Raw genomic sequence first — 22,369 nt, 5'->3', positions numbered from 1 at the left:
CAGAAGGTGCTCGTGAAGGGGGAGATGGGACACGGTGGCCCAGGTCTTTATTGAAGAGAACGCGGGGGATCACTTGGCCTTGCTCTTGCCTTTGCTAGGAGGTGTCTGAAAGGGCCGCTCCAGTGCAGCCAGTCTGTTGCTCAGCCTTTCTTCACTCTCCTTGAGCCGCTCCTCCACCAGCTGCTGGAGCTGCCTCAGCTCCTTGTTCAGCTGACACTTGATGTAAGTCTGGAGGATGCACACCTCGCCTACAGGAGAGGGGAGGGCAGCACAAGTGATGTCTGGGAGTGAGCCACACAGGGCAATGCCGCTTCAATTCAGGGACTGTCAGCCACCTCTTCAGAGGCAGACAGTTGGGCGCTGCAGTCTAACATCAGGCAGATTACTTAGCACATGCATCAGCATTTTGGGGAAAACATGGATGGTAACGATACCTTGATGGTAGGATTGAGTTAATGTGCACGTTTAACACTGGGCATCCTGGGGTCCAGGATCACCAGATCTGTGCTTGCTATTGTAAGCCACTCTCCCATCATTCTCTTTCCAGGGCCACCTTTTCTACACATAACAACACTCCATGGCTCCAACACCATGGCTCAATGGTTAAAGACACTGACTGCTCTTCCAGAGAATCTAGGTGCAATTCTTGGCACCCATATGGTGGCTCTCACATCTGTAACTCCAGTTCTAAGGGCATTCACTGCCCTCTCGTGACCTCTGTGGGCACTGACATTTGTGATGCACAGATACACATGGAAGCTAAACTCCCAGATAGAGAAAATAAAAACAAAAAATAAAGCTCAAGAGACCTTAGGGGACAATGGAACTAAAACTAAGTCCTGGGCTGGGTATAGTGGATGGGCTACACAGTAAGACCTTGTTTCAAAGAAATAAAACAAGGGTGGGCAGGATGGTTCAGTGGGTAAAGGAGCTTGCTGTGTAACCTGCCAACCTGACTGCAGCTCTCAGAACCCACGCAAAGCTGAAAGGAGACAGGACTCCAAAGGTCCTCTGACCTTCATAAACAAGGGCTGGACAGATAGATGGCTTAGCATGTAAGAAGAGGCAGGAAGATCTCTAGGCGTTTGAGGCCAGCCTGGTCTACGTAGCAAGTACCAGGAAAGGCAGGACTACATAGAGAGACCCTGTCTCAAAAAAGGGGGTGGGGTGATCATGTCCAGCTGAGTGGTAAAACACTAAAGTGCATGGCTCTAATCTCGCTCCCCAGCACTACAAAGCAAAATGGCGGTGGTGGGAGGGGCAGGGGCATGAAGAGTCAAACAGGTCCAACCCTTTGATTTGACCTTGGCACAGAGCCCCGGGGCACCTTAACCCTTCCGATGTGCTCACTTGGCTGCTGCTCTGGCTCGGTCACAGTCTCTGGCGGCTCCTCCTGTGGAGTAGCTGCTTGCTCTACTGTCGCCTCCTCATCTTCTTTCTCTGCAGAGCAGAAGCAAAAAGAGGTCTTGGCTGGACCCAGCCCTGGCCCAGTTCCAGCCTGGTCCACCCGTGCCCATCTTACCCTCTGGCCAGAGATGGAGTGACGGTAGCCCCATGTAACTCAAAGATAGGTCGAGACGAACCTGAGGAGGCAAGGGAAGAGAGGGGCTAAGAGGAAGCCCTTGCCGTGAGAGAAGAGGGCAGACAAGTGGCCACTCGCCGCCTGCACACAGTACCTGTGGGGTGAAGACGTATTTGTAGAGCTTGAAGTGGCGGAAGTAGGTGTTGACCACATAGTCTGCCAATGCCAGCAGCTGCTCCTCTTTAAAGAGGTCGATGCTGAAAGGGGGCCGCTGTGACGACAGTCACGAGTTAAGTGCCCTGACGACCTCCAGAAGCCCACTTAGCCCAAAGCACAGCTATCTAGAAGCAGGGAGAACCCCAGGTGGCCTTCAGAAGAAGATGGTGGGAAAGAGAACAGGAATTTGGGCTAGATCTTGCCTGTGGTTGGGTGAAGGCTTCATTCCAGGGTACTGACCCTGACTCCATGGCAAAAGAGAACGCTGGTAAAGTAACGGTAGCATTCCTCCACATTGCCCAGAGGTGTAGCTGGAGGAAAGCAAGGTGAAGCCGTCAGGCCCTTCCTACTCTCCATCTGGTCGTCCCACTACCTTTAGAGCACGAAATTCAGAACTGGACAGACTTAGGAGTAAGTCCTGGCCTGGTCTGTTAATTCACTCAGTAAATATCAAATTCTCACTATACACTTTTCTAGGCACTGAGAAAGACAGACCAAGGTCCTTCCCTCAGGAGGCTGTTTTGTTTCTGATCTGAAACTCGGTATATGACTAAAGTTGGCCTCAAACTAGTGGCATTGTTCCTGCCACAGCCTCCTGAATGAATGCAAGTGTTTCGGGCTTGAACCACCATACTCCGCATCATTGGAAGTTACTTTGTTTTTGAGACAGGGTGTCAAGTTGCCCAGGATGACTTTGAACTTCTGATTCATCTGCCTCTACTTCCTAAGTGCTAGGATTATAGGTATGAACCCAGGACTCTGTATCAGGCAAGCACTCTACTAAGTGGGCTACATCCCCAGCCTCCTATTTAAGATACTTCTCAGAACAGACCCGTAATATTGGCACCATGTGTTTCGCTTCTTAATAAGGAAGCCTCTCAAAGGTGGTTGAGTGTGGCCCGGCAATGTTACCTATGGCGGAACACAAACCCTAGACTGCAGGCTCCCTACTTTAGCTCTCACAGCCACTTGTGCCAGCCCAGCCTCCTCTCCTGGGGCTCAAACCTTTCAGTGGCTGCCTCCCTCTCACCAACACAGGCCTTGTGAAGATCTTGGAGCAAGGCACAAGCTGCTGATGTCTGCTCTAGTGAAAAGCCCTGCTGACGGCAGAAGATGAGTGCATGGGAAAAGAGGTCCAAGATAATGGCATCCCGCAGGCTCTGCTCAGGACCGCCAAGCTCCAGGAGCTCAGCAAGAACCCTTGGGAGGGAGAGGGAGGCATGAGTGACAGCACAAGCTCGCCCGCCCCCACCCCCACCTTAGGACTTAGTGTTGTTACATGGGTAATTTGCCTGTGTGTGTACATGTGCACCAGGTGCTTCTTTGGTAACCAGGGAGGCCACAGACTATGTGGGTGCTGGGAACCAAACCTGGGTCCTCTGGAAGAACAGCCAGTGCTCTTAATGGCTGAGCTGCCTCTGCAGCCCTCAACACAAGCCTCTTCTCAGCCCTATCACCTGACACTCACTCGATGTTTTAAAGCACCCCACCCCACCCCCAAGAGCTCTGTCTCGCCCGACTCAAACCCGTACTCTCTCATCTCTTCCACGGTGGCTGCCTTCTCCAGTCTGTGCATAGAATGGATGTCCAGGTATTTCCTGTCAGGAAAAGATGAAACAAACCACTGATGGCTCGTAGACCTTCACTGGTGAGGCTGCAACTTACAGAGCATCAGAAGGGGGATCTGGAGTTAGGGCTTGGCTAACCTGCTGAATAGCTTTTGGCAAGTCATTCTCATGGGCCTCTCTCTCACTGTAAATGAGGAACATCATGGTGTGGGATCTAGACTCTAGATGAACCCTTAGGAGGTGTTTTAAATCCAATGATGAGAAAAGAGTTGTGCCAGGTGGTGGTGGTACACTCGTTTGAGCCCAGCACTAGGAGGCAGAGGCAGCCTTCTCTTAAGTTTGAGGCTAGCCTGGTCTACAGAGTGAGTTTCAGGACAGCCATGTCTTGAAAACCCAAACAAATAAACAACCTTGAGTTCTGTGTGTGACCTTGATGAAGTCCCCCTGGGCCTTGGCATCAGTCTGCACAGTGCTCCATCTAGCAGCTGTGGTGCCTGCCCTCTGTGCATTTTTTTTAATATTTTATTTATTTATTATATATATGAGTACACTGTAGCTGTCTTCAGACACACCAGAGGGCATCAGATCCCATTACAGATGGTTGCGAGCCACCATGTGGTTGCTGGGATTTGAACTCAGGACCTCGGGAAGAGCAGTCGGTGCTCTTAACCACTGAGCCATCTCTCCAGCCCCCCCTCTGTGCATTCTTGTCTTTGCCTTTCTTCTCACACTGCCACTATACACCGAGGGCCTGGAACACTGGTGACTCATTACCTTGGGCATTTCTCAGTCTCATCTTTGTAAAATCGGGGTGCCCTGGCTGGACAGGACTGTTGAGGAGACCTTAAAGGAGCAGTACAAATGAGAAGTGTAACTTTTCCCCAGGGCTCTCCACACTCACCACATACAGATCCGGGGCTGGGGTAGCGGTGGCTGTGGAGAGAAAACAGATTATGGGAAGAATAGCTACTTCAGTATGTAGCCCCAAGTCCTTACTTAGTTCCTCGTGAATTTCTAGCAGGTATGAAACAGAGTATGCAATAATTTTAGCTATAGCAAAGTAGGTAAGACCGGGTTTCGGTGGGCTCGAAATACTATTTAGCAGTCTATTTACAACCGAGGCAACTCCAGAAAATTCCCGAATGTTGGTAAATGTAATGACTGGCAGCGCCTTATTGGGAAGTATTCACTAGAGGACAACTCTGTCCGGCCCTCACCGGGAACAAGTTGGCTCCAGGATCTTCAGCCACCTCCACAGGGTTACTAGTGCCCTCTGCTGGCGACTCGTTCTGCTCATCTGTTCCGATCCTTATGACTGAACTGTCCACCAAGCTGGGACTCCTGTCCGGTTCCTCCTGCAGTTTGGGAGAATGTTCCAACTCCGTCTGCACCTTCATTTCCAGGCTCTGGCTGGATCTGGGGGTAATCATCTCTTCGTCCTTCTTAGCCTCAGACGAGGGCTCTCCAGCCTGGGCTCTGGGGCAGCCAGCTCTCCCACTGCAAAGCCCGGACCTGCCCCTTGAAGTGTTTCTTCAGAGGTGGTGAAGCGAGAGGCAGCCAATCCGCAGAGGGCGTCTTCCTAGTCTTGTCTCCCCGGTGACCGTTGTTAAGGAAAGTAGAAAGTACAAGCCCACACCAATCATTGAAAAGATAGAGCGCATGCGTAACGAGTTGCACGTGCCTCTTCGAAGTTGCTTATAGGGGTGCTTTTAAAGATCGGTCTTTTAAAAGACTTAATTTAAAACAATTTGTGTGTGTTTGTGCCTGCGTGTGCGCACATGTGTAGAGGATGTTCGCTTGTGACCGTGGAGGCCAGAAGAGGGCGACAGATCCTCTGGATCTGGAGTTCCAAGGGGTCGTGAACCCGGTACCCCGAATAGCAGCAAAGGCTCCAACCATAGAGCCACCTCCCCATCTCCTAGTGCAATTGCTGTGTCAGTAACTATGGGAACAGCATACTGGCCAATCATTGGGAGAAATACAGTCGATCGCAGGGGGCGTGGGGGTGGGGGACTAAAAGACTCGAGAGGCGGAACCAAGAGCCACCAATAGAAACAGGAAATAAGTTTCGCCACATCCGGAGCCGCTCTGACGCCTGCGCTGTGCGTCTGGCGGTCGGTGACGTCGAGTGAAATCCAAGATGGTGGCGCTTGGCTGACCCTACCGTAAGTGCGGACCCTCGGCTGGCGGGGGCGGGGTCCTGCAGATGTGTCCGGGAGGACGCTCGGGACTACAGAGCTCCGGACGCTTTCACAGCTCTGCTTTCTGATTTCTGCAGGTGACGGAAGTGCCGCCTCCGCCCGCCTGACAGCCCGGGAGAGCTCTGAGCTGCCCCTCCGCCACCGCCGCTATGTCTGGCCTCAGCAACAAGCGCGCCGCCGGCGACGGGGGCTCAGGACCCCCAGAGAAGAAGCTGAACCGCGAGGAGAAGACTACGACCACTCTAATCGAGCCCATTCGTCTCGGGGGCATTTCTTCCACGGTTGGTGGACTTTTCCGAAAGTCCCATTTGGCCTCCACCCAAAGCATTCAGAATCTTGTGTGTGCACGTGTGTGTGTGTGTGTGTGTGTGTGTACACAAACCGGTGGTGAGAGTGGGTGTGCCCAAAGCGTTCAGAATCTTGTGTGTGCACGTGTGTGTGTGTGTGTATACAAACGGGTGGTGAGAGTGGGTGTGCCAATGGCGTGAATGTGATCAGAGGACAACTTTATGGAGTCGATTCTTACCTTGTACTCATACACACATATGTTCCCAAAGTCGTGTGGTTTGTCAGATACTGCTGAGTTAGGAAAAGATAGGGTCCAAAACAGAATGCGAAGCTCTCATGACTAACATATTTTCTTTGCAAGTGTCTGAGCCTTGCTATACCTCTTCCATTTCAATCTAGTTTTTGTCCTGTGAATCAGTAATGGTTCAGGGTCCTGCTTGACACTCTGCCTCCTCTTTCCTACTGGTAGGAGGAGATGGATTCCAAGGTGCTGCAGTTTAAGAATAAGAAGCTGGCGGAGCGGCTGGAGCAGCGGCAAGCCTGTGAGGACGAGCTCCGGGAGAGAATTGAGAAATTGGAGAAGAGGCAGGCCACGGACGATGCCACACTCCTCATCGTCAACCGCTACTGGGCCCAGGTGAATGCCTGAAGAGCACCCTACCGGAAAAAGCCCTGAGGCACACATAACCTCTTGTTCTTATGTCTTTCAGCTGGATGAAACTGTAGAAGCCCTTCTCCAGTGCTACGAGAACCAGAGGGAGCTGTCTTCATCAGGGACAGAGGTGCCTGGGTGCCAAGAGGGCCTAACCCGTGATGTGATCCCTCGAACAGATCCAGGGACATCAGATCTGAGGGGTAGGACCAGGGCTCTGGGGAGCTTATGTTAGAAGAAAGGTCTTTGATGTGGGTCTGCTGAAGTGTCCAGCCCAGCCCACCCACTGTTTAAAAATTGACTTCCTGCCTGGTGGTGCATGCCTTTAATTCCCAGTACTTGGGAGGCAGAGGTTGGTAACTTCTCGTCTAGAGTTCAAGGCTGGCTATGGCTACATTGCCACGAGACTCTGAATAAAAAACAACTTTTTAAAAAATTTCTTTTTTGGGATTGGGGATTTAGCTCAGTGGTAGAGCGCTTGCCTAGGAAGCGCAAGGCCCTGGGTTCGGTCCCCAGCTCTGGGAAAAAAAAAAAATTTCTTTTCTAATGGTAAGAACAAAGTTTTGGAATAACTGGATTTTCAAAATCCCAGCCCTCTGAAAGGTAGAAGCAGATGGCTTACCGTTTGTTCGTTTGTTTATCTACTTATCATTTATTTTGGTTTTTAGAGACAGGGTTTCTCTGGATAGCCCTACTCTGTAGACCAGGCTGGCCTCAAACTCAAAGAGCGCTGGAATTAAAGGCATGGACCACCACCCAGCAGCCATTAAATATCAAGACGCTTATTCTGGAGCTTGGTACAGGTTGATAGTTGCTGCCGCCTTTTATTCCTATGAGGGTTATATGTCCCTTCCAGAACCACTGCCGATGCAGTTCCGAGCCCCTCTCAGTGAGCCAGCCTTGGCTTTTGTGGTGGCACTGGGCGCCAGCAGCTGTGAGGAAGTAGAGCTGCAGCTGCAGGGTCGCATGGAATTCTCCAAGGCTGCTGTGTCTCGGGTGGTAGAGGCCTCGGACCGCCTACAGCGTCAGGTGGAAGAACTCTGTCAGCGAGTATACAGCCGGGGTTAGTTCTTTGGCCCCTACCCTCGAGATGTCGTCCCCCACCCCCCTCCACCCCCCCCACCCCCGATCTCACCAATTACTTGAGGCCAGAGTTCCCAATGAAAGTCAGCCTCGTTCTTGTTGGAACAACTTAGTTCCAGATGGGGACTTCAGCTTTAGCTCCTGAAGTGGACTCTAGGCTGGAGGAGCTGTTGGTGTTGGCAGGGTCACAGCCCTTCAGCGGGAGGGCTTTCTGGAACTTTGCACCAACCTTGGGGTTAGCCATTGTCCCACTACACTGAGAGGCAAGCGCCCAGGCTTTGTGGCAATGGGTTTTTTCTCCCGCCCTTTATTCTCCTCCTTGGTGTCCTCTTTCTTGGCTGAATGGTCCCTCTCTGAGCTAGCTTCATCTGAGTTTGTCATAAGCAGTTGGTGAGACAGCGGACCCATCACACTGAGCACAGAAACTCCAGGATCAGTTAATACCTCCGTGGTTATCCAGGGTTTGGCTCTTATCCAGGCTCTGTATTCTCAGGGGACAGTGAGGCGCCCGGGGAGGTGGCACGGGCACGCACCCGGGAACTAGGCAGAGAGAACCGTAGGCTACAGGACTTGGCTACTCAGCTGCAGGAGAAGCACCACCGCATCTCGTTGGAGGTAGGAGTCGGGGCTTTGGGTGAACTAGGGCAGGGTTTGGATTTGCCATCCAAGGATCTCAGGAAACGAGCCACTTCCCACTGCCCCCAGTACTCTGAGCTCCAAGACAAAGTGACATCGACGGAGACCAAGGTCCTAGAGATGGAGACAACAGTGGAGGACTTACAGTGGGACATCGAGAAGCTGCGCAAGCGAGAACAGAAGCTCAATAAGCACTTGGCAGAGGCCTTGGAGCAGGTACACAGGCGAATGGGGCCAAATCAAGTACTTGGGGCTCCCGGATTCTGCCCTTCACAGCCACTGTGTCCTTCTCTGCAGCTCAACTCTGGCTACTATGTGTCTGGGAGCTCCACGGGCTTTCAGGGAGGCCAGATCACACTCAGCATGCAGAAGGTAAGCAGCAGCCCTCCTCAGTCCTTCACCCCTTCAGTTCTGCCTCAGGCTTTTCCTACGGGCAAACATCTGTACCAGAGTCGGTTTCCTGGCATTGCCGCACATTTATTTCCATTCGTTTATATACTTGTTCATTAATTGCTGGGGGCTGGGCAGGTTAAAGAGGGCATATGAGAGCCAGAGCTTTAGTGCACTGTCCTGAGAAGCCCACAGCCATGCTTGTGCATGCTGTCCTGTCATGAGCGTCTCTCGGCCTTAATGCTGTATTTCAATCTGTTTGAAAACCCTTTCTGTTTTGCTTCTTTGTATTGGAGACAAGGTCTCTTGTGCTGTGGTCAGGCTGGCCTCAGTCTTGTGTAGCTGAGGGTGACTGATCCTGTTAGTCTTGCCTCCCAAATGTTGAAATTACAGGCTTTAGACCACCTTATCTAGCTTCAAATCAAACCTTGTCTTAATAAACTTCAGCTCTTTTTCTTATGAGGGAGTAATAAAGATTCTGTGCAAGCTAGGCACTGTGTGAGGAATATACACGTAATAAACAGTACATAAATTGGTACGTAGTAGCAAAAAGAAAAAGCACAGGATAGATATTCCTGTGTAGACTGACTTCCTCCCTTTCCCAAGAGCCCTTAGGAAAAGCCTTGGTTTGGAGGTTTATATATAAATGTTCTTCATAGGGAGCTTGGGTGGGATACATGGTGGACTACTAGGGGAAAATACTGCCCATCCTGGTCTTGCCTACCACAGCCCCTTCCACTCCCTAGTTTGAGATGTTGAATGCAGAGCTGGAAGAAAATCAGGAATTGGCCAATAGCCGAATGGCAGAGCTCGAGAAGCTACAGGCTGAGCTTCAGGGGGCTGTTCGGACCAATGAACGTCTCAAGGTAGGCTGTGGTTGAGACTGGAAGGGCTTGAACTAACCTCAGATCCTGGTGCTAACACAACCCTTCTGGGCATCTTCACCCCAGGTGGCCCTGCGAAGCCTTCCTGAGGAGGTCGTTCGTGAGACGGGGGAGTACCGCATGCTGCAGGCCCAGTTCTCACTGCTCTACAATGAGTCTTTGCAAGTGAAGACCCAGCTAGATGAGGCCCGGGGGCTGCTGCTGGCCTCCAAGAACTCCCACTTGAGACACATCGAACATATGGAGGTACGGTCTTGGAACGGGGCTGGGAGTGAGAACTGGACCTTCAGAGTTGAGACATTCCCGAGCTTCCAGGGGTCTTGTGTAGCTGCTGAGGGTCCTTGGGCATAGGTCATTCCTTGTCAGAGGTGAGACTAGTGAATATGTACCTTTCTTTTTCTTCCAGTTTTAATCATTAACTCTTTGTCTTACAGTATGTTTTAAAAGTACCTTTAACTGTCATAAGTGTTTTTATAAGACCTGGGCTAGGAGAACAATGAGTTAAGGTGGACCTTGAACCACTGCTACCAAAGAGTTCCTATTTCTTTAATAATCAGACGCAAGTAACACGGAGTGCAGTACAAGCCCATTGAGATGGAGCATAGACTGCTTTAACATCTATACAAAGGATGGTTTTGTTTTCTCTTCTCTATGCGTCTGGTTCTGGTAGCAAGTAGTATGCATTAGAGCAATGTATGCTCTGGAGAAACTGTTTTCTGCTTGCGGGTACTGGTCGGACCCAAGACCACACTCAGAGAAAGAGCTTGTTTCAAACACGTTCAGTACCTCTCGCTCTGCAGTCACAGTGCTAAGGATTCAAACCCTTTCTGTAATGGTATTTTACAGTTATCTGTCTCCAGTCAAAGTCTACATTTTCTCTTCAGAGAAGCAGTGAAAGGACACGGGAAGCCTCCGGGGCCCGGTGTCTGCTGCATCTGCTCCAGGCAGCAGAGCAGCAACTCTGCTCAGTGACGGAAATGAATTCCAGTTTATTCCTGTTAGGTCTTAATCATGGCAACATTTACCGAGATTAAGCTGCATTGCCAAATATTTTAGGGCTCGGAAAGGGTTGCATACATGTAATCAGGGTTTATCTTTGAAGAAGCCATGATATATATGTGTGTGTGTGTGTGTGACTTCAAGCTGTTATGTGTATGGCTGTTGGCTTGCGTGTTCATCTGTGCAGCTTTATGCGCCTGGTGCCCTCTGAGGCCTGCAAACTGGGATTGCAGATGGTTCTGACTTCCCAGTGACGGCTGGAAACCAAAACCCGGTCCTTTGGAAGAGCATCCAGCGCTATCAGCTGCTGAGCCATCTCTGTATCAGGATGGCAGTACATAGCCGTGGGTGGCCTGGGACTCACTGTACACGCCAGGCTGGCCTTGCGTGCAAGATACCCAGAAGCCATTGCTTCCTGAGTGCTGGGATTGAAGGCAGACAGCACCATGCTTAGTGTGTCTGTCTGTCTTAGACTCACTTACCTCAGTCCTTTTGTCCCTCTGGAGAGACAGAAGACTGAGTAACCAGTGCTGGCTTGACTTCTTTTTCTTCTTCTTTTTTAGACAGGGTTTCTCTCTGTAGCCCTGGCTGTCCTGGAACTCACTCTGTAGACCAGGCCAGCCTTGAACTCAGAGGTCTCCTTGCCTCCGCCTCCCAAGTGCTGGGATCAAAGGCCTGTGCCACCCTGGCTGGCAGCTTTATTTCTTTGTAAGCAGAGATTGGGTCTTCTGATTAGCAGTGAGAAGCAGCGTGTTCACAGGGCTGTGTGTCTTTATGCCTAACCCACAGAGCGATGAGTTGGGGCTGCAGAAGAAGCTGCGCACAGAAGTTATCCAGCTGGAAGACACCCTGGCCCAGGTACGCAAGGAGTACGAGATGCTGCGCATTGAGTTTGAGCAGAACCTTGCGGCCAACGAGCAGGCTGGTATGTAGTGGGACCTGGGTAGAAGTGGGCCTTGGAAGGGTGCGGGACCAGCCCGCCCATGGCTGCTCAGCTAGCGACAATGAGCTGAGCTCTTCTTTTCTCAGAGCCTCATCCCCCACAGGAGGCAGGTTCACCGCCTGTCTCGCAGTGAGTCTGTGGGATGCGTAGCTGAGCGGGCGTCAGCGGTCTGTGCGCACTCTGGCCTCTGGCCGAGGATTTGTTTGACAAAGATTTATGGCAGACTCCTGTGAGCCACACTCAACTCTCCATTTGGGGGTTTTGCCAATAAACAGAGCAAAGACTCTGGCTATTGCAGAGTGAGTTTGGAGAGGGGCAGTATACAAGACAGAAAAAGATTGAGCTGAGAGATGGCTCAGCGGTTAAGAGCCCTGATTGCTCTGCCAGAGGTCCCGAGTTCAATTCCTGTCAGCCACATGGTGCTCACAACCATCTGTACTAAGGTCTGATGCCCTCTTCTGGCATGCAGGTGTACGTGCAGATAGAGTACTGATATACATAAAATAAATAAATCTTTAAAAAAAAAAAAAGAAAGGAAAAGATTTTTATAAAAATGAACCAGGAAGCATGATGGCGCACACCTTCGATCCCTGCACTTGGGAAGCAGAGGCAGAAGGATCTCTGTGAGTTTGAGGCCAGCCTCATCTACACAGTGAGTTCCAGGCTAGCAAAGGTATATGTGCAAAGCACATAAGTAAAACTAAATCTTTAAAAAATAAAGTGTTGTCCCCTATCCACCTCCATTCCCACCTCCCCACCGATAGAGAGGTGGCTCAGTGGTTAAGAACACTGACTACTTTGCTCTTCCAGAGGACCCAGATTTGATTGCCTGTACCCATAATTCCCAGTGGTCCAATGCCTTTTCTGGCCTTTGAGTATACTCCATTGCACACACATGGTGCACAGAAGTATGTAAGTAAAACACCATACAAATAAACTAAAAAGATGAATGTTTATGTGTGTAAGCATTTTGTTTGCATGCATGTGTGCCTGGTGCTCACAGAGGCCAGAAGGTCCTGGCCACAACTCCTGGAACTGAAATTGCAGACAGTTGAAGGTGCCATCGGTGCTGGAAATGGACCAGGAGTGCTCTGCAAGAGCAGACAGTGCTCTTTCTTACCCACTGAGCCATTTCTCCAGCCTCTGTGAGGCCTGCTTCCCTGCTTCTGTATTGGCACTGGCTCAGCCTCTGGAGTTGGAGAGCCGGAAGGAGACAGCTCAACACTTCCTTCCTGACTTTTCCCCAGGGCCTATCAACCGTGAAATGCGCCACCTGATTAGCAGCCTCCAGAACCACAATCACCAGCTAAAAGGAGATGCCCAGCGATATAAGCGGAAACTTCGAGAAGTACAGGCTGAGATTGGTAAAGTGAGTAGAGGGAGTTTCCAGGGGCAAGCCCTAGCTCAACCTTAGTGAGCACTGGCTCATCTCATTCCCGCTCGCTCTGTCTTTAACAGCTCCGGGCACAGGCCAGCGGCTCTTCCCACTGCGGCCCCAACTTGAGCCACCCCGATGACTCTGGCCTCAATGCCCTTGCCCCAGGGAAAGAAGATAGTGGGCCTGGCCCTGGAGGCACCCCTGACAGCAAGAAGGAGTTGGCTTTAGTGGCGGGAGCTACGTCTGCTGCTTCTTCCGTAAAGAAAGAGGAGCTGGTCTCCTCCGAAGATGATGCTCAGGCCCTAGCCCCTGGAACCCAGGGCTTGCCCTCCCGGGGCCGAGAACCTGAGGCCAGACCCAAGCGGGAACGGGAAGGGCCTAGCCTGGGACCCCCACCTGCAGCCTCCACTCTGTCCAGGGCTGATCGAGAAAAGGCCAAGGCAGAGGAAGCCAGGAGGAAGGAGTCAGAACTGCTCAAAGGTCTCCGAGCAGAGCTCAAGTGAGGCCCTGTTGCTGTCTCATAGCCCTGTCGAGTAGCTTCCTGCTCCTCCTGCTGAGACTCCTCCTGTACCTCTCCCTAGGAAGGCCCAGGAAAGCCAGAAGGAGATGAAGCTGCTGCTGGACATGTACAAGTCCGCACCCAAGGAGCAGCGGGATAAGGTGCAACTCATGGCAGCTGAACGGAAGGCCAAGGCCGAGGTAAGGGTAGCTGGGGCGTGTAGTCCTGCCCAGGTACTTCAGAGCCTTGGGCCAGCAAGTTTGCTTCTGTTTTTATTCTCTCACTGTATGGAGCAAGCCAGTCGTGGTGTTGCTGTGTGGACCAGTGTTTGAGGGCTTCCTTCCCACGGATGCAGGTGGATGAGCTTCGGAGCCGCATCCGAGACCTGGAAGAGAGAGACCGAAGAGAAAGCAAGAAGATTGCCGATGAGGATGCCCTGCGGCGGATCCGGCAGGCAGAAGAGCAGATTGAACACTTGCAACGCAAATTGGGTGCGACCAAGCAGGTGAATGAAACGCCCTGTGGTCTCCTTGCTTCTGTATGCGGGCATTCCCTTAGCCCTATTAAGTGCCTTCTGCATGTGACATTTTGGTCTGGGTGTGCACTGTTTTCTTGGAGTTCCCAGCAACCATCTTGTTGATCTGTCATTGTCCCCTTCCCACTTGCAGGAGGAAGAGGCACTGCTGTCGGAGATGGATGTGACAGGTCAAGCCTTTGAGGACATGCAGGAGCAAAACGGGCGGCTGCTCCAGCAGCTACGGGAAAAGGATGACGCCAACTTCAAGCTCATGTCAGAGAGGATCAAGGCCAACCAGATTCACAAGCTGCTCCGAGAAGAGAAGGACGAGTTGGGCGAGCAGGTTCTTGGCCTTAAGTCCCAGGTATGACAGCTACGGTGTGATGCTTGTGGATGAGGCTGGAGAGTCTGCACCCTCGTACTGAGGCTTCCCATCCTCAGGTGGATGCCCAGCTGTTGACAGTCCAGAAGCTTGAGGAAAAGGAGCGAGCTCTGCAGGGCAGCCTTGGGGGTGTCGAGAAGGAGTTGACATTGCGCAGCCAGGCCCTGGAGCTTAATAAGAGAAAGGTAAGGCTGGGCTTTTGGACGTGGTAACTTGTGTGATTGGTCATATGTTCCCTCCTGTCTGTCACTGCTTGGCAGTGCTACCACAGACGGCCCAGAGTGAAGCTTGGCTCTTCTGGGATAGCGCATCCGTATCATGACCATATGTTTACTCTGTGTCAAGCCTTGTACTCAGTACTTGGCATGCCTGATCCCACTTGTTTTATTGCTGTGTGCATCTATGTTGTATGCATGTGTTTATGTGTGTGTGCGTGTGCTTTCCCACGAGGATGGGAATGAAGGACAGCGATTGTCATCAGGATGTCTCCTTTACGGTGGCTTCTCTGCCTTAGGGTCTCTGGTGAACTTGGCGCTTTCCATTTTAGGTAGGTAGGCTAGCTAGTGGATCCCTGGGCTCTGCCCGTCTGCACCGGGCCTCAGACATGCACTGCCAGGCCATGGTGCTTACATGGCTGACAGGATTAGGACTTGGGCTCGGGTCCTCACATTTGCATCACCTGCAGGTGACCCACTGAGTCAACTCAAGAATAATCCTACCAGGGCGTTTTGTGTATGCGGGGGTTGTTTTTGTTCTTATTTATGTGTATGTCAGGTGCCTACAAAGACCAGAAGATAGTGTTGCATCTGCTAAAGCTGGAGTTGTAGACAGGTTTAAGCTGCCCTGTCAGTGCTGGGAACCAAATTTGGGTTCTTTGCAAGAGCAGCAAGCACTCTTAATGGGTGAGTGTCCCTCCAGCCCAAGCAGAATGATTTGTCAGCTGTGGCACCGCTGAGGAAGCTCAGGGGATGTCAGCTGACTTCTCCAGGGAAGAGTAAAGCTGCCATTTGGAGCCATGTCCTGTTCCAAGTCCTAGGCTGGAGCCACTCACCTAGGCTTGCACGATGGCTCAGCCGAGCAAAGACACTGGGCTCTAAACCTGATGACCCAAGTTCTGTCCCTGGGATCTGTTTGTCAGAAGGAGAAAACTAATGCTCACAAGTTACCCTCTGACTTCCGCTGGTGTGGCATGCTGTGTGTACCCAGCACATACTCTGAATGAGGTCATTTTAAAAATAAATAGAAATTAAAAGTCATTGAGTAACTGTCAAATAGAACTGTGGTCTTTACTCTGTAGTTTTCTTTTGTTTTGTTTTGTTTTTTAATGTGAGTTCTGAGACTCAGGTCCACATGCTTGTAAGGTTATCACTGCCTCAACTGAGCTCTCTCTTTAGCCCCATAGTTGTTTTCTTATGCGCGCGCGCGTGTGTGTGTGTGTATGTGTGTGTGTGTGTGTGTGTGCGCGTGTGCGTGTGTGTGTGTGTGTGTGTGTGTGTGTGTGTGTGTTGAAACAGGGTCTCTATTTCACTCTGGCCATCCTGGAGCTCACTGGATAGAGCAAACTGGCCTCTGTCTTTGTACCACAAGCTTCAAGCTTTCCTGATGCACTCAGAAGCCAAAAAAGGATCAGATCCCCCTTGAACCGGAGTTAGGGATGACTGTGAGCTGTCACATGGGTGCTAGGAGCTGAAACTAGGTCCTCTGCCAGACCTGCAAGTGTGCTTATCACTGACCACCGAATGATCTCTACCCCATGGGAGCTCCTGGTCCTCTTGCCTCCGGCTCCCGGGTGCTGAGAGTTCCAGTGTTAGTTTAAGCCTAACAAGCATGGCTGAAGATGTAGCTCAGCTAGTAGACTGCTTACATAGCATGCAGCAAGCTCTGGGTTCAGTCTCTAGCACTGCACGAACGGCATGGCGGTGTAAAATAACTATAAACTTAGTACTTGAGAGGTAATAGGAAGTTCAAGGCCATCCTCAGCTGTAAAGCAGGTCTGAGCCAGTTCATGCTGGAATATGTAGAGGCCTTATCTTATGGGGAAATGGAAAGAGGATTGAGATGGAAGATTGGCAGGCCAGAGAGATGGCTCAGGGGCTGGGAGCACTGGCTGCTCTTCCAGAGGATCTGAGTTCAATTCCCAGCAACCACATGGTGGCTCACAACTGTCTGTAACTCCAGTTCCAGGGGTCCCAGCACTCTTACATAGACATGAATGCAGACAAAATACCAGTACACATAAAATAAAAAGTAAGTTATTAAAAAGTAATTTAAAAAAAGACATAGCGGATTTACATTGGTTCTATACCTATTGGAGTATTCTGGGAAATATATTCATGTAAACTGTTTTATGTCCCTGTTACACACGCTGGGCTTTATGCTGACCAACACTGGGTGAGTCCTGCCTCCCCACCAGTAATCCACAAAGAAAATAATGCAGTTGTCCATCGCTTAATCTTTTTTCTTTCTCCTTTCCCTCCCTCCTTCCTCTTCTCTCCCCTTCCCTCCCCTCCCCTCCCCTCTGTTTCCTTTCTCTTCTCTTCTGTTCTCTTTCTCCCCCCCTCCTCTCCCCTCTCCTCCCCTCTCCTCTCTCTCTGTCTTTTGAGACAGTCTCTCTATGTAGTCCTGGCTGTTACAGAGCTCACTCTGTAGACCAGGTTGGCCTTGAACTAAGATCCTGCCCCTGCCTCCTGAGTGCTGGGATTAAAGACATGCACCATTGCACCAGGCTCTGCTGTTTAAAAGACAAGTTCTCGCTGCGTTCCAAGTTGACCTTGAACTCTCAATGATGCTCCTGCTTCAGCCTCCCAACTGCTAGAATAACAAATACTGACCACTATACCTGGTTCAAACACTGATGAAGGACACTAAGGCTGTGTGGGGAAAAAAAAAATGGCGCTCCTTGGAGATGTGACTTTAGAGCCGAGTCCACGGGACAATGTGCATGTTAGAGGAGTTGATAGCAACAGAGACACCAGCCTGATGGAGGCTCAAAAGCTAGAGGGAGCACCATCATGCAGTAAGGAACTGTCAGGAATGAGGAAGTATAGGATAGAGGTGAGGTTGAGGGCCACAGGCAGGGTTAGCTCCAGTACATGCCATTCTGTCATTCAGGATGTTTGACAGAAGCATCAGTGGACTGTGGTTCCCAGGCTTGGGCACAAGGTCCTCTCCTTCCTGTTCCCGCCCACCCCAGGCTGTAGAAGCAGCCCAGTTGGCTGAGGACCTGAAGGTGCAGTTGGAGCATGTGCAGACTCGGCTTCGAGAGATCCAGCCCTGCCTGGCAGAGAGCCGGGCTGCCCGGGAGAAAGAGAGCTTCAACCTCAAGAGAGCTCAGGTGTGTAATGGGGAGGGCTGGTGTGTTACCAGTGTGAGACCTGCAGGTCCTTAGCCTGCCTTCTGCTGTTCTAGGAGGACATTTCCCGGCTGCGGCGCAAACTAGAGAAACAGCGGAAAGTAGAAGTTTATGCAGATGCGGATGAGATCCTGCAGGAGGAGATCAAGGAGTACAAGGTGGGATATGACTGGCTGGGGACAGTGGGGTGGTAGTCTCTGTGGCTGGAAATGAAGTAGGGCAGCAGAAAATGCCACTTGTGGAGTCAGACAAGTGCCAAGCATTTGTCGTATGTGCCATGTGCAGACGAGGGATTACACTTGGACCCATCTCAATGATGAGTCAAGGGAACGGTAAGAACCCAGGGGACGTCTCCAGAGTAGTCCTGGGGATGGGATGGAGAATTGTGTAGCAACAGGCTTCCTGGAAGGAATTGTCACCAAAGACAGACCCAGAGCTCGAAGAACGGAGGTGAGAGCTTTTGGAACAGGAAAGGCCCCAGGTAGAGCCATTGTGGTTATAGGAGAGAGACAGTTGAGCAGCAGAAGACTCTGAAGGATGTGGGCAGGTTTGGTAGCCTGTGGGCACACAGTAGAGAAGCTGTCATTAGGGAGGTAGAGGAGCGTGTAACATTCGGGAGTAAACCTGGGTGAGGCCTTATACAAGCTACACACACACTTTACCACCAAGCTGCATCCCCAGCCCCATCGAGGGTTTTTAATCAAGATGGTGGCCAGATGTGGGGCCAGAAGTGGCTGCAGAAGGGGTGGTGTTAGAGCATTGCAGTCTCTGAGGCAGAAACTAATATATAGCTAAATCCTAGATGAGAGATGAGAGAGCAGCTAAGGTGACACTAAGGTGGGACTGCAGGGCTCAGGGATGGGCCACACGAGGATAGAATAGGCAGGACAGCAGTGATGTCCAGGGCGGAGATGGAGGAGCTGGGCAGACGTCACTTTGCAGAGCATTAGCGTGCTGTGGGTGTTTCCGAGGGTGATGGGAGCATAGTGCCTCTGGGACCCCTTGGGAAGCTGGAAAAGCACTTGAAGCCAAGGTCAACTGCAACAGCATTGGAAGCCACACTGGACTCTGGTTGCCTGTTGAGGGATTTTGCCATCAGAAGGAACAGGGGACGTTTTTCTCACCTCAGGAATCTCAATTTTTAAGTGACAGGCATTGAGTGAAGCCTGAGGAGTAAGCAAAAGTGCTGATGGGAGGAGTGGGTAGGGAAGGGAGCCAGCCAGTCCCTGCCAGATGCTGCTGGGACTCTGTGAACTTGGGGGGAACAAGGGTCCTGTAGTGGAGAGGGTGGCAGAGTCAGTGATGAGCTATTCCCCCATTGGGCCTTCTCAGGGAAGGCAACAGAGTGGATGGCACTGTCCTGAGAGATTGGGAAACAGTAATCTGGAGGAGTTGAGATGGCTGACTGAGACTCCAAATGGGCCAGACACTTGCCATGCAGTGCTCACCCAAGGTAGTGACTAGAGCTGAATCTGAGGCCTCCTGGTGGCACTGGGGAAAGTGCACAGCAGGGCCTGGGTTCCAGGGGTAGATCTGACCAAGTCTGCAGAGAGCATGGTTCTCATGCTCTACCCTGTTCAGCAGTGACTGAGCAGGTACAGCAGAAAAGAAGTGACCAGTGGGGATTTCGCCCAAAAAAGCTGATAAGGCAAGAGATGGAGTTCTGGCTGGACCCCTGTCCTTAGGAGAACCTAGACTCTACTACTTTTCTAGTTTGGGGGTTTTTGCTTTTTTTGGGGGGGGGCTGTTTTGTTTTGTTTTTTCTTTGTTGGTTGGTTGTTTTGTCTTGTTTTTGAAGATGGTTGTACTGTGTGACCTTGTCTGACCATGGTCACAGTCTCCTGAGTGCTGGGGGCTACAGGCCTAAGTGACTTGGGCTAGTTGGGAATTTTGAAAACTTGGCTCTGAGCCTGGCTCCTGCTCTGCTGGTTCCCACTTCAGAAGTACGGTCACATGAGAAGCCTCAACCACTTGGTGGGCTTAGACTGGAGTCTGGAGCCTGTCAGAGTTGCTCCAAACTTAATGTGTGTGTTTGGCCTAGGCCCGGCTGACCTGCCCCTGCTGTAACACCCGCAAGAAGGACGCTGTGCTTACCAAGTGCTTCCACGTCTTCTGCTTTGAATGTGTGCGGGGCCGCTATGAGGCCCGCCAGAGGAAGTGTCCCAAGTGCAACGCTGCCTTTGGTGCCCACGACTTCCACCGTGTGTACATCAGCTGAACCTGAAACTCAGGGGACTTTGAAACATCCATATACCTAGGGGCTGTGCCCCCAGCTCCCCACTCCCCCGGGGGCAATGGCCCCAACCTCCCTCCCAGACTCCATGAGCCCAGCCCCTCTATGCCGAGATGGTTTGGGGGCCACTGGTGCATGCAGGAGAGGTGGGACTAACCGAGCTGAGTGCCATCTTCTCCTGAATGTCACATCTGCAGCCTCTGGGACTCCCGGGTTCACAACATCCCACTGTAACCTCGGGAGCTGGCCAGACCTGTTTCTACTGAGAAGGCAGATACATCCTTGCCCCTAAAGGGGATCCCTCCACCAGGAGAGGGCTCACCACAAGCCTGCACAAGCTCAGTAGTGACCAGGGACCATTTGCGTGGCATTGGGTCCTGACCCAGGGAGCCTTTCTTCACCTCCTCAGCCCTCGGCCTGGCAGGGATTTAGCCTTCCAGTGGAGTTTGCTGTACCCTTGTGTAGCTTTTGTGTTAAAGAAGGTGCACTCCTGGGTGTCTGCCCTCTTCAGGGACACTCTGCAGTTACGGACACTGCCTGCTCATAGTCTGATTCAGGGTCATCAATTTATTATTTTTTTTTTTTAGCCAGACACTTTCCAATCTCCTGCTTTTCTCCTAAGCCCACTTTACCCTTCCTCACACATCCTGATGGTCCCTTGAGTACCTGGCCCTAGCCCTGCTTTCTTTCATCCTGGTGGTCTTAATTGTGGAGGTGCAACTTACCAGGAGGGAAGAGACAATCTAGCACTTCCAGTCATTCCAGGTAGAAGAGCTTGGCCTGTCCTCCAGCTAGCCTGCACTGGTACTCCTGAACACCGGAGACAGGACCTAGTGGAGCTGGGAGATGGCGCTGCAGATAGCTACAGGATCTTTTGGACTCACAGCCTCTGCTCTAGAGGCGTCGTGTATGGGCTGCTAATTGTTATGAATAAATACCCAACCCTAGGCTGAGAGAAGCCTGTCCCCTTGGTCTAAACCGAAGTCTAACTGCTACACCTGGCAAGCACGTCCCTGTGTTGTTTGGGAGCTGGACACATTTGAGAGCCCATTCCAGCCCACAGGATAACTACTTGGGTTAGCAGTAGCATGCAAATCTTCAAGGACACCCCCACCCTCACCTCCTTCACAATGGAAAAGCTTTTGAATATGGGTTATCTATGCCCTTTGCCTGGCATTGGCCATATTGATAGCAACCTTTGTGGGTTGCATTCTGGGATATGTAGTCCTTTACCTCCCAGGACCAAGTTAATCTGTTGTGGCCAAAGGCCACATTTCAGTATTACTTGCAGGCTTTACCCACCCCTACTCTGGGAACACACAGACCACGACAACTCAGCAGGGTGGCTTTTCATTGTGCCTGCTTAGGCTATTAGCTGGACCCTTGGAAACCGTTTGCTCAAACGTGGAGCGTTGTCTCTGGGTTTAGAGCGCTGTCGACTCTTCCGGTGGCGCTTTTACGGTAGTCACGCTGGGATTAGCTCCAAGACCAGAACTAAGCGAGGGTGAGGTGGGCGTAGAAGCAACAGTCATAGCCATGGTTGTAGCCTCAGGCTTAGCAACAGCCGTACCTTCTCTAGGCTCTTCGGCCTTTTCCGCAGTCTCTCCTTCGTGAGGACTCCGGGCCCTTTCGGCTCTCTGACTGCGCCTGGTTTCAGTGGGGTCGCAGTGGCGGAACCAAGTTGGACTGGAGACAGATATGCGGGCTACGGTGACCTCTGGGGTGCAGCTGGCAGCGATGGGAACGCTCGCGGAACCACGAGTAGCCGCAGGGGAAACACGAGTAGCGGCAGGAGATGACATTGGGCCACCATGAAGGCCACCCCGGCTGGAGTGCTGGGGTGGGAAAGGTGGGGGAAACGCAGGATATTGCATCATAGAGACCAAGCCTAGAGCTAGAAGAACTGAGCTAGTAGTCTTAAGGGGCCTGAGCCCTGGGGTATCACCTCTCTCTCCCAGCATGATCTAAGTAATGGACACTATTCCCTCAGAGGGGAGTCCTCAAATAGATGGGTTAGGGGTACTCCAAGTTCCATGTGGGGTGGTAACTTCCAACATAAAGCCTTTTCCTCATGTCAAGCTCAAGTTGAATGGGCATCCCTGTGCCTGGAGCAGTATTGCCATCTTGGCAGGGCCATGAAAACAAACCATCAGCCTGTCAAACTGGTGTAGATCGGTCTAAAAAGACTCAAGCTTGGGGTTGGGGATTTAGCTCAGCGGTAGAGCACTTGCGTAGCAAGCACAAGGCCCTGGGTTCGGTCCCCAGCTCCGAAAAAAAAAAAAAAAAAAAAAAAAAAAGACTCAAGCTTTCTTCTCTCAAGTCAGAGAGCCAGCTCCAAGCAAGTGGCTTCGGTGTTGGATATGATCCTATTTCAGCCGGAGCTAGGGCAACTGCCTCTGAGAGCAGTTGATGGGGACTATTCTCAGAACTTACCCAAGCCTTTGGTGCTATACTCCTGGTCTTTCATCGTGCTCACTGCCTTCTGATCTCTTCCTTCAACCCTAACCAGACTTCCCTTTGCACTTTGCCTTTCTCTGAGGTGTCTATCAAGAGCCAACAGCACAGGTTGGCTGTACCTACAGTTCCTTCCCAAGCTCCAGGCCTGAAACCCACTGTTTAAGGAGTA

The 22,369-nt window shown here is 51.5% G+C and overlaps 2 protein-coding genes across 3 annotated transcripts; one reads left to right on the top strand and one right to left on the bottom strand.

The window, feature by feature from the left end:
• Positions 1-9: 9 nt before the first annotated feature.
• Ccdc189 (coiled-coil domain containing 189) lies at positions 10-5,170 on the bottom strand. The gene is made up of 9 exons (XM_032892561.1): positions 4,524-5,170; positions 4,208-4,239; positions 3,271-3,336; positions 2,769-2,938; positions 1,979-2,049; positions 1,677-1,793; positions 1,523-1,583; positions 1,351-1,440; positions 10-248 (listed from the first exon to the last, which is right to left on the bottom strand). Exons 1-9 carry the CDS (start codon positions 4,734-4,736, stop codon positions 70-72), a joined length of 999 nt encoding a protein of 332 aa, XP_032748452.1. The 5' UTR covers positions 4,737-5,170; the 3' UTR covers positions 10-69.
• A 204-nt stretch (positions 5,171-5,374) lies between these two features.
• Rnf40 (ring finger protein 40) lies at positions 5,375-20,721 on the top strand. Of its 2 annotated transcripts, none has more exons than XM_032892556.1 (20): positions 5,375-5,471; positions 5,585-5,788; positions 6,265-6,432; positions 6,506-6,650; positions 7,304-7,510; positions 8,024-8,145; positions 8,236-8,382; positions 8,464-8,538; positions 9,303-9,422; positions 9,507-9,686; positions 11,229-11,364; positions 12,630-12,751; positions 12,841-13,259; positions 13,342-13,459; positions 13,615-13,764; positions 13,928-14,140; positions 14,218-14,343; positions 17,352-17,492; positions 17,567-17,668; positions 19,552-20,721. In XM_032892556.1, exons 2-20 carry the CDS (start codon positions 5,657-5,659, stop codon positions 19,726-19,728), a joined length of 3,000 nt encoding a protein of 999 aa, XP_032748447.1. In that variant the 5' UTR covers positions 5,375-5,471; positions 5,585-5,656; the 3' UTR covers positions 19,729-20,721. The 2 variants fall into 2 exon arrangements, with proteins under 2 accessions (XP_032748447.1, XP_032748446.1); XM_032892555.1 differs by having other exon boundaries at positions 8,009-8,145.
• Positions 20,722-22,369: the final 1,648 nt, after the last annotated feature.

Source organism: Rattus rattus, chromosome 2, assembly GCF_011064425.1.
Source record: "Rattus rattus isolate New Zealand chromosome 2, Rrattus_CSIRO_v1, whole genome shotgun sequence".
Lineage (NCBI taxonomy): Eukaryota > Metazoa > Chordata > Mammalia > Rodentia > Muridae > Rattus > Rattus rattus.
This window is presented reverse-complemented; position numbering and strand designations above follow the sequence as displayed.

Excerpts from the sequence above, each read along its gene's own strand:
- Ccdc189 (XM_032892561.1), bottom strand. The coding sequence starts at position 4,736 with ATGATTACCCCCAGATCCAGCCAGAGCCTGGAAATGAAGGTGCAGACG. Across the intron at positions 2,939-3,270 it reads ACCGTGGAAGAGATGAGAGA|GGTTCTTGCTGAGCTCCTGG; the intron begins GTACGGGTTTGA and ends CTCCCTCCCAAG. Across the intron at positions 1,794-1,978 it reads TCTTTTGCCATGGAGTCAGG|CGGCCCCCTTTCAGCATCGA; the intron begins GTCAGTACCCTG and ends CTGTCGTCACAG.
- Rnf40 (XM_032892555.1), top strand. The coding sequence starts at position 5,657 with ATGTCTGGCCTCAGCAACAAGCGCGCCGCCGGCGACGGGGGCTCAGGA. Across the intron at positions 8,539-9,302 it reads TCACACTCAGCATGCAGAAG|TTTGAGATGTTGAATGCAGA; the intron begins GTAAGCAGCAGC and ends TCCACTCCCTAG. Across the intron at positions 14,344-17,351 it reads TGGAGCTTAATAAGAGAAAG|GCTGTAGAAGCAGCCCAGTT; the intron begins GTAAGGCTGGGC and ends CGCCCACCCCAG.